Source organism: Megalobrama amblycephala, linkage group LG11 (genome assembly GCF_018812025.1).
Source record: "Megalobrama amblycephala isolate DHTTF-2021 linkage group LG11, ASM1881202v1, whole genome shotgun sequence".
Taxonomy (NCBI): Eukaryota; Metazoa; Chordata; class Actinopteri; order Cypriniformes; family Xenocyprididae; genus Megalobrama; species Megalobrama amblycephala.
Genome location: NC_063054.1, coordinates 2,435,773 through 2,447,748, shown reverse-complemented (window position 1 = coordinate 2,447,748; position 11,976 = coordinate 2,435,773). Strand labels below are relative to the sequence as shown.

Genomic DNA, 11,976 nt, shown 5'->3' with positions numbered 1-11,976 from the left:
ATCAACGGAGTACGTAGCGGGTTGATGGGCAAGGAGCTTGGATAACGCCGGCAGTGCAAGGCGTTTGGGCGGCACTGGCAGGGCAAAGTGCTTGGGTGGTGCTGGCAGAGCAAAGTGGTTGGGAGGCGCTGGCAGGGCGAGGAATACAAGTGGCGCCGGCAGGGCGAGGAGCTCAGGTGGCGCCGGCAGGGCGAGGAGCACAGGTGGCGCCGGCAGGGCGAGGAGCACAGGTGGCGCCGGCAGGGCGAGGAGCACAGGTGCCGGCAGAGTGAGGAGCTCAGGTGGCGCCGGCAGGGCAAGAAGCACAGGTGGCGCCGGCAGGGCAAGGAGCACTGGTGGCGCCGGCAGGGCAAGGAGCACTGGTGGCGCCGGCAGGGCAAGACGGAGCAGGAGAGACCTCTGGAATGGTCCCCAGGCCCACAGCGGCCTCTTGAAGGGCGTCTGCGTCTTGAGGAGAGGAGGACGCCTTCTTCCTCCTCCTCCTCCTCCTCCGAGAGTGAGGCGATGGTTCACCGACTGGAGCGGTTTCTGGAGCAGACTCACTGGCTGAAGCGGGTTCTGGAGCGGACTCAATGGCTGGAACGCCCCCTACCTCCGTGAGCACCGAAGGGGCGGCCATCTTGCCCGTAGGCACTGGCAAAGCAACCATCTTGTCCATTGCGTCCAGGGCGCTTGAGTGCGTTGCAACCGGTGCATTTGAGTGCGTTGCCATCGGCGACTTTGAGTGCGTTGCAACCGAAGAATTTGAGAGCGTTGCAAAGGGGGAATTTAAGAGCGTTGCAACCGGGGAATTTGAGTACGTTGCAATCAGCGAGCTCACGTGCAAAGCGGCCGGCTGGCTTGAGAGTGAAGCGGCTGGTGGATGCTCGGGAATACCAGCCGCTCGTGCTGAAATCAGCGGTGGATCAGTCACACTGGAACACAATCCTAGCCACTTTCTGACTGATCCAGAGACGTGACGTTGCTCTGGGCGATCAGCGGAGACGTGACAATGCTCTGGGCGATCAGCGGAGACGTGACTTGGTTCAAGGTAATCAGTGCTGACCTGACTTGGTGTTGTTATTGTGGTGACCGCCATTTTGTGAGTGTCATCTGGCGCGGCGGCCATTACACAACCAGACGAGGAATCACGTTCCTCCGCGACACCCACAGTAAACGGAGAGCCAACAGTCAACAAAGCATAATCCAAAAAGTGACTGAGGGTGGAACGGGGTCCATTGCGAACTAATTGTTCTTTGAGTGGCTGGTTAACTCCATCACAGAAAAAGTCAATGAGTGCGCAATCAGGCAGATCCGAATAATAAGCTAGGTTTAGATATTCTGTGATGTAATCCTCCAGTGATCGTGTGCCCTGCGTACTCCACAACAACAATTGATCAATGTCCATACCGTATAGAGGTCCTCCGGGAAAGCTGCTGGATCGTGGTGGTGGCGAAGTCTTCTGTAACGAGGCAGGACTCATGGTAAGATCCAAATGCAACCTATTATTTACAGTGAGCATAGTCGTACAGGCTGGGTCGATCAGGGGCAAACAGGAAAAGCAAGGGACAGGCAGAGTCGTGGTCAGAGTACAGGCGGTAGGTCGAGGACAGGCGGATATCATTCACAGAACAGAATACAAGGCAAGGGTCAGGGCAGGCAGCAACGGGTCAATAAACAGGAACAGTAACAGACAGGCAGAGAGGGAAATAACGCTCAGAATTGTCACAAGGAATCAAGACTTCGCGGTGAGGTGGTGTGTGTATGAGTCCTTTATAGTCCAGGTAATGCGTCTCAGCTGGGTGTGGTGATTAGTGTGGAGTGTGCATGGCTGTATGTGGCAACAGGTGGAGTGAGTGCATGTGATTGACGGGGGATGATGGGAAATGTAGTCCGGGAACTGACAGGATTGTAACAGGAACAGATGGTGATCGTGACACTACCCTTAATGCACATTAACAATGTGACTGTTGATTTATCACAGCTGATGTTGGAGTGTTTCACCTCCAGACCCAATCCTGAAGTCTCAGCTCTTCTTGGTTCTGCCATCATTTCTTGCCATCTCAAATAAAATGAAAACAACTGTTACTGTAACTTCCAGTTCACGAGTTCACACTTACAAATAAGTCAGGTAAATTAATTGGTAAACGTATTTGGCGTGCTGTCCGGGGAGAGGGCTCCGAGCTCGGTAATCGGCCCGAACACAGAGTACCCCCCCCCCCCTCCTTTTAAATTATATGAAGTAATCCAGAGAGTGTGAGGAGACGGGGTGGTGGAGGGATTCTGGAAACTGTCGAGGATCCTTGGGTGAGTTTGACTGTGATTATATACAGGCCTGAACTCATGCTGATTGGGTAGATACATTGATTACAGATTGTTGACAGCTGGTTGAGATGACGTAATGATTAAGATGATGTAATGATTGGGTATCTTATTTGACTTGTTCCTCCTGAACTACGTTTATAAAACATCATAAAGAGTCGACATTCCATCACAGGCTGCAAAAATGTGGCGGAGCAGGTGAATTTCTCCACTTCCCTGGGAAAGAGTTAATGTTCAGACACCTCAGTTCACCTCCAAAGCCAGCCCTTATGTTCACGTCACCCAAAAAGCAGAACCAGTTTTACAATAAATAGATCCATGACACGATGCTCCATACATTTACAGCCATGAAGTCCCGTCTTGAGGTTTGTGTGCTGGCTGTGATGATGCTGAGCATGGGATTGTGGGTCCGTTGCGACATTCCCAGCTCCCTGTGCGGAGCGTACATGGAAGGAGACGTTAACATCGCAATTTTTAACTCAATACACTCAAAAGTAATCAACCTTCATAAGCGAACTAGACCTCAGCCATTCGTCTGTACTGAGTGAGTATCCGCAAGGCTTTCTCATGTTTTTAAATGCTGCTGACACCAAAAAAACTGATCTTTTGAATACTTATTAATACTAAGGTGATCAGATTTCTGAAATGGAAAGTATTGACGAGTTCAGTGGTCAAAATGTCATTAAAATCTCATTTGTTAACAATGCATTTTTATTTTTAAATTGTTGTGGGATCTATGTACTATTATTATTATAATTAATAATAAATAATATGCAATAATAGGCTGGTCACCTAAGTAATTAACAATAAGAAGTGTCTTTCTCTTTTTGCCAGTTTTGATCTGGTCACATTTCTACAATCGCTGGGTGCCATCTTTACAATTGAAGAAATCAATAACTCCATGTTGCTTCCGGGGATTAAGCTGGGATATAAAGTCTGTGATCCCTGTGCATCTCCCACCAAAGCACTGCACTGTGTGGAACATTTACTGGCAATTAACGACTCTCTGCCGGCCCTTTCAGACTACTCAGACTTTCGTCCGCCAGTGAAAGCTCTTCTGGGAGAAAGATACTCAGAGTTATCCATCGCTATTGCCAAGCTCCTCAGCCTCTACCTGTGTCCTCAGGTAATTTCTTAACTCTGTACCTCATTAAAGCCAGAGTTTGCATGAATACTTCACCAAATAATGTCAGTTCTGTCATCTTTTACTTGCACTCATGTCCCAAATCTATTTATTTCTTCTATGGAGAATCTTCATGCCACTTTTTTCCAAACAGTTCATAGCCTATAAAACTCCAAGAAGAACAAAGAGTGCCCTGAAAGAACAATTAAAGCATCGTAAACATATCAAAACTGTAGTCCTTATGACTCACACGTTATATTCCATGAATTCTGAAGTCATGCTTTGGCAAATCTTTGCTTGATGGTTCCATGAAGAACCTTTAACATCAATGAAACCTTTCCAATCCACAAAATGTAATTGTTTTTTTAAATGAGAAGATTCTTCATACAAAGCAAAAATGGTTTCTTTTAAGAAATGATCACTAAAAGGTTTCTTTGGGAAACAAAAAATGGCTCTTCTGTGGCATCATTGCAACAATCCCCTTGTGTAGATTCAAAACTGGAAAGATTACCAGTGATAAACTCTTGTTGTAAACAAATGTTGGTCCATCCATCACACAAAACTAGCATGGCTTCAGAAAACGTGTAATATAGCACAGAAGCCATATTTGGAGCTTGACAAGCTGAACAAAGTCTCCCTCTGATAACAGAATTGTCAGTTTTGGGTGAACTGTTGCTTTAAGACCAGTAAAACTTTCTGTAACTCTAGACAGTAAACCTGTCATGCTTTCATTATAACTGACTAAAGGTGCAGACACATCGGTAAAAAGAGGTCTATTGTCAATAGCGTAGCGATGTATGAGCACAGCTCACAATTAAGACACTTTTTAAACCAAACAGCTTTCTGTTGGTCTGTTGAATTTCCCTTACAAAAAATAATTGTAGTATATTGAAGTACAACTGCAATATATTGAAGTACAACTGCAGTAAAAAAGTAGTATAACTTTAGTATAATTAAGCACAACCATAGATTTGCAGTATAATGAAGTATAATCACAGTACAACTGTACATTGAAAAGTACATTGAAGTTCAACATTCAGCATTAAAACTGCAGTTGTATTGCAGCTATACTGCGATATTGCAGTTTTTTCGTGTCCAAAAAAAATGCATTTTTCTATATATAAAATCTGCAGTAATCTTTTGTAATGGACATAATATGATGAGTCACAAAAAAATCAATCAAAAAAACACAGCCAATCAGAAGAGCGTGTGGATGGAGTCTCTCTGCAAGCGCACTGCAGTCGCAACCAAGGGTGCTTCTCAATTCTTATTTGTGCATGCTCGTTTCCTTTCCTTGCTTCCTTTCCACGCGTCTTAGCTCCACCCCTCCAGGATGCGAGGGAAGGACGCAAGGAAAAGACGAGAGGACGGAGGAATTGAATCAAGTGAAATGATAAATCCTCGCTCCCTTTAGCGTCACTTCAAAGCGTCATCAGCTGCGCTCGAGGGATCTACCCACATGTTGTTAAAGTTTGGTTATTTAAAAAAAATATAATAAATATTAATAAAGCAAGATGCCTAGTTGAAATATATGAGATATAAAGTTTATTTAATCTGTAAAAGTAAAGCATACATTTAAATTATTGTGACAGATAAGAAGGGGGAGGAGAATTTATGCGTGCGTCACGTTTCTCAATGAGAAAGACTTCCGCAAAGGATGCACCTGTGTATCCTCACTCATAACTCCTCAGGAAGCTTCCTCACTCCTCGTTCCTCGCCTCCTCACGGTGCAATTAGAGAATTGAGATGTCCTTCAAGATGGCTGAGCTCGATTGTTTTCCGGGTCATAGGATGGAGGACGGAGGAGCGAGGAGACGAGGAGGGATATTGAGAAGCACCCCAAATCAATTAAAATCAAAGCCAATCAGAACAGCATGTGGGAGGAGTCTCACTGCACTTGCAACCAAATCAATAGAAAATCACAGCTAATCAGAAGAGCATGTGGGTGGAGTCTCTCTGCAAGAACACTGCACTCACAACCAAATCAATAGAAAATCACATCCAATCAGAAGAGAGTGTGGGCGGAGTCTCTCTACAATCGCACTGCACTCACAACCAAATCATCCCAAGGTCACATCCAATCAGAAGAGCTTGTGGGCGGAGTCTCTCTATAATCACACTGCGCTCACAACCAAATCAATCCAAGATCACATCCAATCAGAAGAGCGTGTGGGCGGAGTCTCTCTGCAAGAGCACTGCACTCACAACCAAATCAATAGAAAATCACAGCCAATCAGAAGAGAGTGTGGGCGGAGTCTCTCTGCAAACACACTGGTCTGGCAACCAAATGGATCAATTCACAATCAAATTCATAAATATTACACATAATTTTAACATTATTAAAAATACATACTGAGTGACTGAAACAGACTTTGTCATAAAATACTTGTTTGCTTACAGTTCCAACGTTCTTGTTTACATTTATTTATTTTCAAGCTTTGAGGTGAATTATGTTGTTTCAGCATGGCTATAAAAGGCAAACAAAATAATATCCTAACTCATAATAATTTTTTTAACATTAAATAAAGCACATAATCAGCACCTGAGATTATCATTGTCATAATGTATGTTGTTGTTTCAGTCACGACATTGCAGGGATAAAAAAAAACTTGTAGCTTGCTAAGACAAACTCTGATTAACATGGAAAAGATGCCTTTTATCATGTCACAGCATTGCATCTGTTTAGGACACAGTGTTAAGCAACTATCTTTATCTGTCAACAGGTCAGCACCCAATCCTCTGCGCCAGTTCTGAGTGACAAACTGCGGTATCCGTCTTTCATGCGCGTGATTCCGAGTGACATCTACCAAGCTCAGGCGCTGGTCAAGCTCGTATCTCATTTCTCATGGAACTGGGTTGGTGTCGTGTATGGAGATGATGACTACGGTAGAGCGGCCTACCAAAGCTTTGTGGAAGAATCAGCGGGAAAAATATGTGCTGACTTTGTGAAAGTGGTACCACACTACTTGGACCACGTTGACATCGAAAAGTACATCAAAGATGCTGCCAAGACCATAAGAGAGTCTTCTGCCAAGGTGGTGCTGCTCATTCTGAAGCCACAGCTGGTGGAGAAGCTTTTCAAGGAGATGATCCAAACCAACACAAGCAGAGTCTGGATTGCAAGTGACGTCTGGTCCTTATACCGGCCCTTAACAAAGATGAACGACATAAAAAAAGTGGGTAAAATATTTGGCTTTTCTTTTACCATGGGAAATATACCAGGGTTTGAAGACTACTTGAGAAACCTCAGGCCAACGCCAGGAGCAAGAAATGACTACATAGAAGAGTACAAGCAGCAGAGACTGAACTGCTCGCTGTGGCCCTCGAACTGCACCGTAGATGACATTCTGTATGCAGTGGACCACAGAGAGGCCTACGGAGAGAGGGTGGCCATATATGCTATAGCGCATGGGCTCAGGAAACTCCTGAAGTGCAACGAGACCGCCTGCTCCGGAGAGACCAACTTCCCACCCTGGAAGGTGACATCTCTATACATGACATTTATTAGTCAAGGTTAACGGTTATTGTTAACTGTTGTTCGTTCGCAATACATTGATGCTTTTTGTTAAAACTGTTGGCAAAATTAAGGTAAAAATGCATTAGTATATGCAGAAATTATTGTTAACCTAGTTCAGGGTTTCCCAAGTGGGGGTTCGTGAGTGGATGAAAAAAACGTACATGAACATTAAATGTAAAATTAAAATAAATAAATGAGGCTGCATGAACTACAGTGTAATAAATTATTAAATCTCAATCTTTTTTGCAGCTAGTGGAAAGTATGCGCAGTGTGAATTTCACACTCGATGGCAATAGATATTTCTTTGATGAACACGGTGACTTTGTGGATGGCTATGACCTCATTATGTGGAAGGAAAATGGTGATGAACGAATTATTGAAGTTGTGGGAAAATTCCTACTGAATAAAGGAGACGTGGAGATCTTCAGTCAATACCAGTCTATAAATAACAGCGTGAGTTGTGCCGTCTCTACTCTAGCTATTTTATCCACCACCACAACAAGAAAACAACTGACAATCATTGACATGTGTTTTTCAGCTGCCCTTGTCCAAGTGCTCAAATTCTTGCATGCCTGGTTATGCGAAGAACCAGTCAAAGATCTCCTGCTGCTACAACTGCGTTGAATGTCCTGAAGGAAAATATACTGATGGATATGGTAAATCAGAATTCATTGACAGAATTCACTAGAAAATTTTTGATACAGGGTATCTGACCATAAATAGCAGAAACCAGCAACACTGGAACTGTCTTCAGATTTTATTATTATTGACATTATTGAGCATAGTTAAGCCAAACCCATCAATCAAAATTCAGTTGTGACAAAATGTGTAGTTATGGTCTTTTGAGTTTTTCACAGCAGTATGTCACACCCAGAGGTATTTCTTGTCAACAAGCCAATTATTTTAACTCCTTCCCCACCAGTGACAGAATTTTCCAGCAATTGGTGTTTTCACTGTTATATGGTAGGGGGCGCTATTACATCTTCTGAAAGAGTACAGAATCTCTGGATCAAAACACATGTGAAGAAGAAGCAGAAACAAATGATCTAAGCATTGCTGTTACACATGTAAAATAATAACATGATCATCAAACATTCAACAGCATATAAATCAAAACAGCCTAACATTACTGAATGAAATGTTGAACATCATTTTCTCAGCTTTATGTTCAAGTAAATTTAGGCATCAAAATAGTTGTTAATGTACAGTAGATGGATAATTGTTGAGTACTTTTGAAACCTGGAACAGAAAAAGAAACAAAAACTCAACACAAAGCTGCTGACAGCACATTATCACACTACTTACCAGATCGATTAATAGATGAACATTAAGAGGGTGTGTTCACACGTGTAGTTTGTTTTGCTTGGTTCATTTGGTCCTGACCAAAAAAAAAAAAAAAAACATTTAGTCCTGATCCACTTATCGCTCACCAAATGAAAAGATACCGAACCTAAAGGCACAAGGACACATTCACAATCTGATTGGTTGGCATTTATGACATATTGCCTATTTTGAGACAGAACTTACCGAACATCCATAACTGTCCTTTTTAGGGTCTCTTCTTTCTGTTTTTGGTTTGTTTACCATTGGTTAAAAACCATTTGGTTTGTTCATATACCATTCAAACCATACCAGAGTTCATTTAGAAGCATATGTGAACGCTGCCATCCAAACCTTGGTGGCCAAACCAAATTTATATGCCAAGTGTGAACACACCCTAAATATCACAGTGTAGATGATTTTATTAAGGGAGAAGAAAGAAATTTTGGAAGGATGAGACATGTGAAACTAGTACAGCACCTCACCTCACCAGACCAACACAACCATCCATTAAGCAGTTTAGAGTCATTAGTTACAGATAAAACACCATTGGCAAATCACAATCAGAGAGATGGGTAACAAGCCTGCTTCCAATATACCAATAATAAAGAAAAAAAAGCTTGTAAGGGCTGATAGCAATATATATTATGACTCTATACATGCAAATTTCTTTTTCAGATCTCCCCGAATGCCTAAAATGTCCAGACGGAAAGTGGTCTCTTAATGGGTCAAGTAAATGCGAGGAATACCTGGAGATATATCTGGCTTGGAGTAATAGTTATCCCATAGCTCTGTTAGTGGCTACAGCAATAGGCTTGGCTCTGGTGTTCACCTCATTCATCATTTTCAGTGTGCACAGATACACCACAGTCATCAAAAAAGCTGACAATACAATGTCTTGTTTCATGTTACTGGGGCTGACGGTCAGCTTTGTCAGCGTAATCATGTTTATTGGCAGGCCAACTGTGCATCATTGCAGGGCACAGCAGGCCTTGTACGGTCTCGGTTTCACCCTGTGCGTTTCATGCATCCTGGTTAAAGCCTACCGCACTTTCCTGGCTTTCATGGCCTTTGATCCAGACAAGCAGCACCAGCTTAAAAAACTCTACAAGCCTGTTATAAATTTGGTCCTGCTTACGGGTGCTCAAGGACTCATCCTGTTGTTATGGATGACTTTGGGAAAGTCTCCTGTACCAGATATAAAGTGGCCTGGAAGTGACCTAGAAAAATATGTTGTCTGCGACGAGGGCTCCATTATAGGTTTTGGGGTGATGCATGGTTACATAGCTCTATTGGCCTTCATTTGTTTCTTTCTTGCATTCAAGGGTAGAAAAGTCCCACATGATTTCAATGAGACAGGGGTCATCATTTTCAGCATGTTGATTCATCTGTTTGTTTGGCTTTGCTTTATTCCTATTTATATTGAAAGAAACAAGACCGAACAGCGGCACATTGTTCAGGCTTCAGCCATCCTGGTTTCCAACTATGGCATAATATTTTGTCATTTTGTCCCAAAGTGCTACATAGTCCTGTGGGAACTGTCCGAGCACTCAAGGGCATCGATCATGGGGAGGTTAGCTGGAGGCATTAAAGATGACGCTGCCTCTGACATTAACATATTTCATGGGGGCCGAAACACTCCAGACTCAGGCATCATCTCCCCTGGTGTAGGACCACTGGTGATAGAGATCAGTGCGATTCATAAAGATGTTTCCAGTACTATAAAGACTGAGGATTTTTTTAATATGGATAGAGGCAGTATAGATCCCACAGTGTCCCGCCATGTCCAGCTGAGGCAAAGACACAGTACGAAATAAAAATAAGAGTGTTTTCTTGCATCCTTCTAGCAATTACTGCAACAAACAAATCTTTCCTTGGCCAGAAAAGTTAATCTTCTTTCTTACATAAACTGGATTTTCATCTTACATACATTGTAAATAACTCAATACTGTATGTAACCACTTAGCAACTCATGATCAAAGTTGCTAAAATGGTGATTTAATGATTTTTGCTGTAAGTTTTTATACATTTATTTTTAATTTAAACATTTAAATATTAATGTACTAAATGTAATGGTGAAGTGTGTAATCCTAAAAATAACGAACCAAACTGTTGTTACCTCTGGCCCATGGCACAGAAATCACACACCTCTTTCTGTTCTGTTCTTTTGCATATTGTAAAAACTGTACATTTAATAAACAATAAAAATGATTTGAGCTTTGAACTTTAATGACATTATCAGTGTCTGTCACTGTTTGTGATTCTTGTGGATCATTTTTCCGTTTAAATCCTTTGCCCGTATATTGCGGACATCACTGGCAGAAATCCAGGGAGGATTTCAGTTAGAAGTAATCATCTATAAATACTCTAACCTCAAGTCACACTGAACTTAATTCACCATGTGCTACTGTTGGTTGTTGTTCAATTTCACAGAAACGAAATTGAAACAGTCACTTAAACCATTTTTTTTTTTTTTTTTTTTTTTTAATGAAAACTCTTACCACTGTAGAAAAAAAAAACTGAAGTCACTTAAGATTGAAGGACTGGAAGCTCCAATCCTGTTCTTCAGTCTTGGGCTCACTATGGCATACAAAACACCAACTAGTCAGTGATAATAAGTAAAAAATTAAAAAAAAATATGACAATACCAGCATTTCCCCCTAGCATTTTGAGCACTGTTGAGGGGATTCTGACTAACTTAAAACACCTCTGATTGGCTATTGTGTTCAACCTCTCAACAAAAATGTTGTTTATTGAGTGTTTACACAGATACACACGGGAGTGTTAGAAAACAGGCATCTATCAGAACTGGTTGTTGAACTGGTTTGCCCCAGAAAAAGAAAACATTTTTGTAATTGTAAATACACCTACTGTTTTGCCATACAACTGATTTGATCACCTCATTACTGCCTGCAATCAATGTCAAGAATTTGCTGTAACCATGTACCGTAAGTATAGCCTGACTACGTCAGACTTCCTACTTCCGCTCAATTTCATTTCGCTTCTGTACTCAGTCTGATACAGCGTCAGAGCTTTCTGTTTTCCACCGGTCTGGAAACAGCCGGGCCAATCAACGAACAGAGGGCGGGCTGAGAGCCGTGACGTAGATGCTAAGTGCCGAGTTTTACATTGTAGGTTAGAGAAATCGAAAACCGAAACGACCGCGGAAATGGGAAACGAGACACGGGATGCAAACTTCGGGATGCATTAACTTCGCATAATCTGCAAAAGTCGTTTACAGCCATGTGTAGCTGTGTAAACCATATTAGTGTACCTAAAGTGCTTCAGAAACAACTACATTTAGAACAAAATGTGTCATGGAAACAACTCAACATAGATGTTTATTGTTCTGTGATTATTGTGTGATTCACAGTGATTTCTGGTTTTCTGTGAACATAGTCATTCATGCCAGTTTACAATGTTTTCTAGTAACTGTAAACAGTCCACAGTTACTGCAGTCACACAACTGTTATTTCTTGGCAGATACTCCAACTATTAATGTTCATACATTAACTGAACATGGGTGTCTTTTAGCATCTTACAGCACCAGATGCTCTTATGGCTTCAAACTACCAACTGAAACTGTCACAGTGAATTGAATGCAATAATTGGCATTTGTATTCATATTCATGGACAATGTCCTGTCATGAAAGTATGATGACATTTTGTAGAATTGATCATTTCTTTGTCTGACACCCTCACAATTCTCTGAGCA

The 11,976-nt window shown here is 42.0% G+C and overlaps 1 protein-coding gene and 1 long non-coding RNA gene across 3 annotated transcripts in view; one reads left to right on the top strand and one right to left on the bottom strand.

The window, feature by feature from the left end:
* The first annotated feature begins 1,855 nt into the window (after nt 1–1,855).
* LOC125278907 (G-protein coupled receptor family C group 6 member A-like) lies at nt 1,856–10,480 on the top strand. Its single transcript, XM_048208314.1, has 6 exons — nt 1,856–2,845; nt 3,136–3,427; nt 6,148–6,903; nt 7,191–7,394; nt 7,480–7,597; nt 8,940–10,480. The coding sequence occupies exons 1-6, from the start codon at nt 2,628–2,630 to the stop codon at nt 10,076–10,078; spliced, it is 2,727 nt and encodes a 908-aa protein (XP_048064271.1). The 5' UTR covers nt 1,856–2,627; the 3' UTR covers nt 10,079–10,480.
* LOC125278911 overlaps nt 7,622–11,976 on the bottom strand; it is a 40,930-nt gene continuing 36,575 nt past the window's right edge. Inside the window, exon 3 of one of the 2 annotated variants that reach the window (XR_007187284.1) lies at nt 7,622–7,945. This is a non-coding gene — a long non-coding RNA (uncharacterized LOC125278911). The remainder of the gene's footprint in view (nt 7,946–11,976) is intronic. The other variant, XR_007187285.1, reaches the window with a different exon arrangement.

Bases quoted from the DNA above. Each gene is read 5' to 3' on its own strand.
- LOC125278907 (XM_048208314.1), top strand. From the start codon at position 2,628: ATGCTCCATACATTTACAGCCATGAAGTCCCGTCTTGAGGTTTGTGTG. The intron at 3,428-6,147 runs GTAATTTCTTAA...ATCTGTCAACAG, and splicing joins GCCTCTACCTGTGTCCTCAG to GTCAGCACCCAATCCTCTGC. The intron at 7,395-7,479 runs GTGAGTTGTGCC...TGTGTTTTTCAG, and splicing joins ACCAGTCTATAAATAACAGC to CTGCCCTTGTCCAAGTGCTC.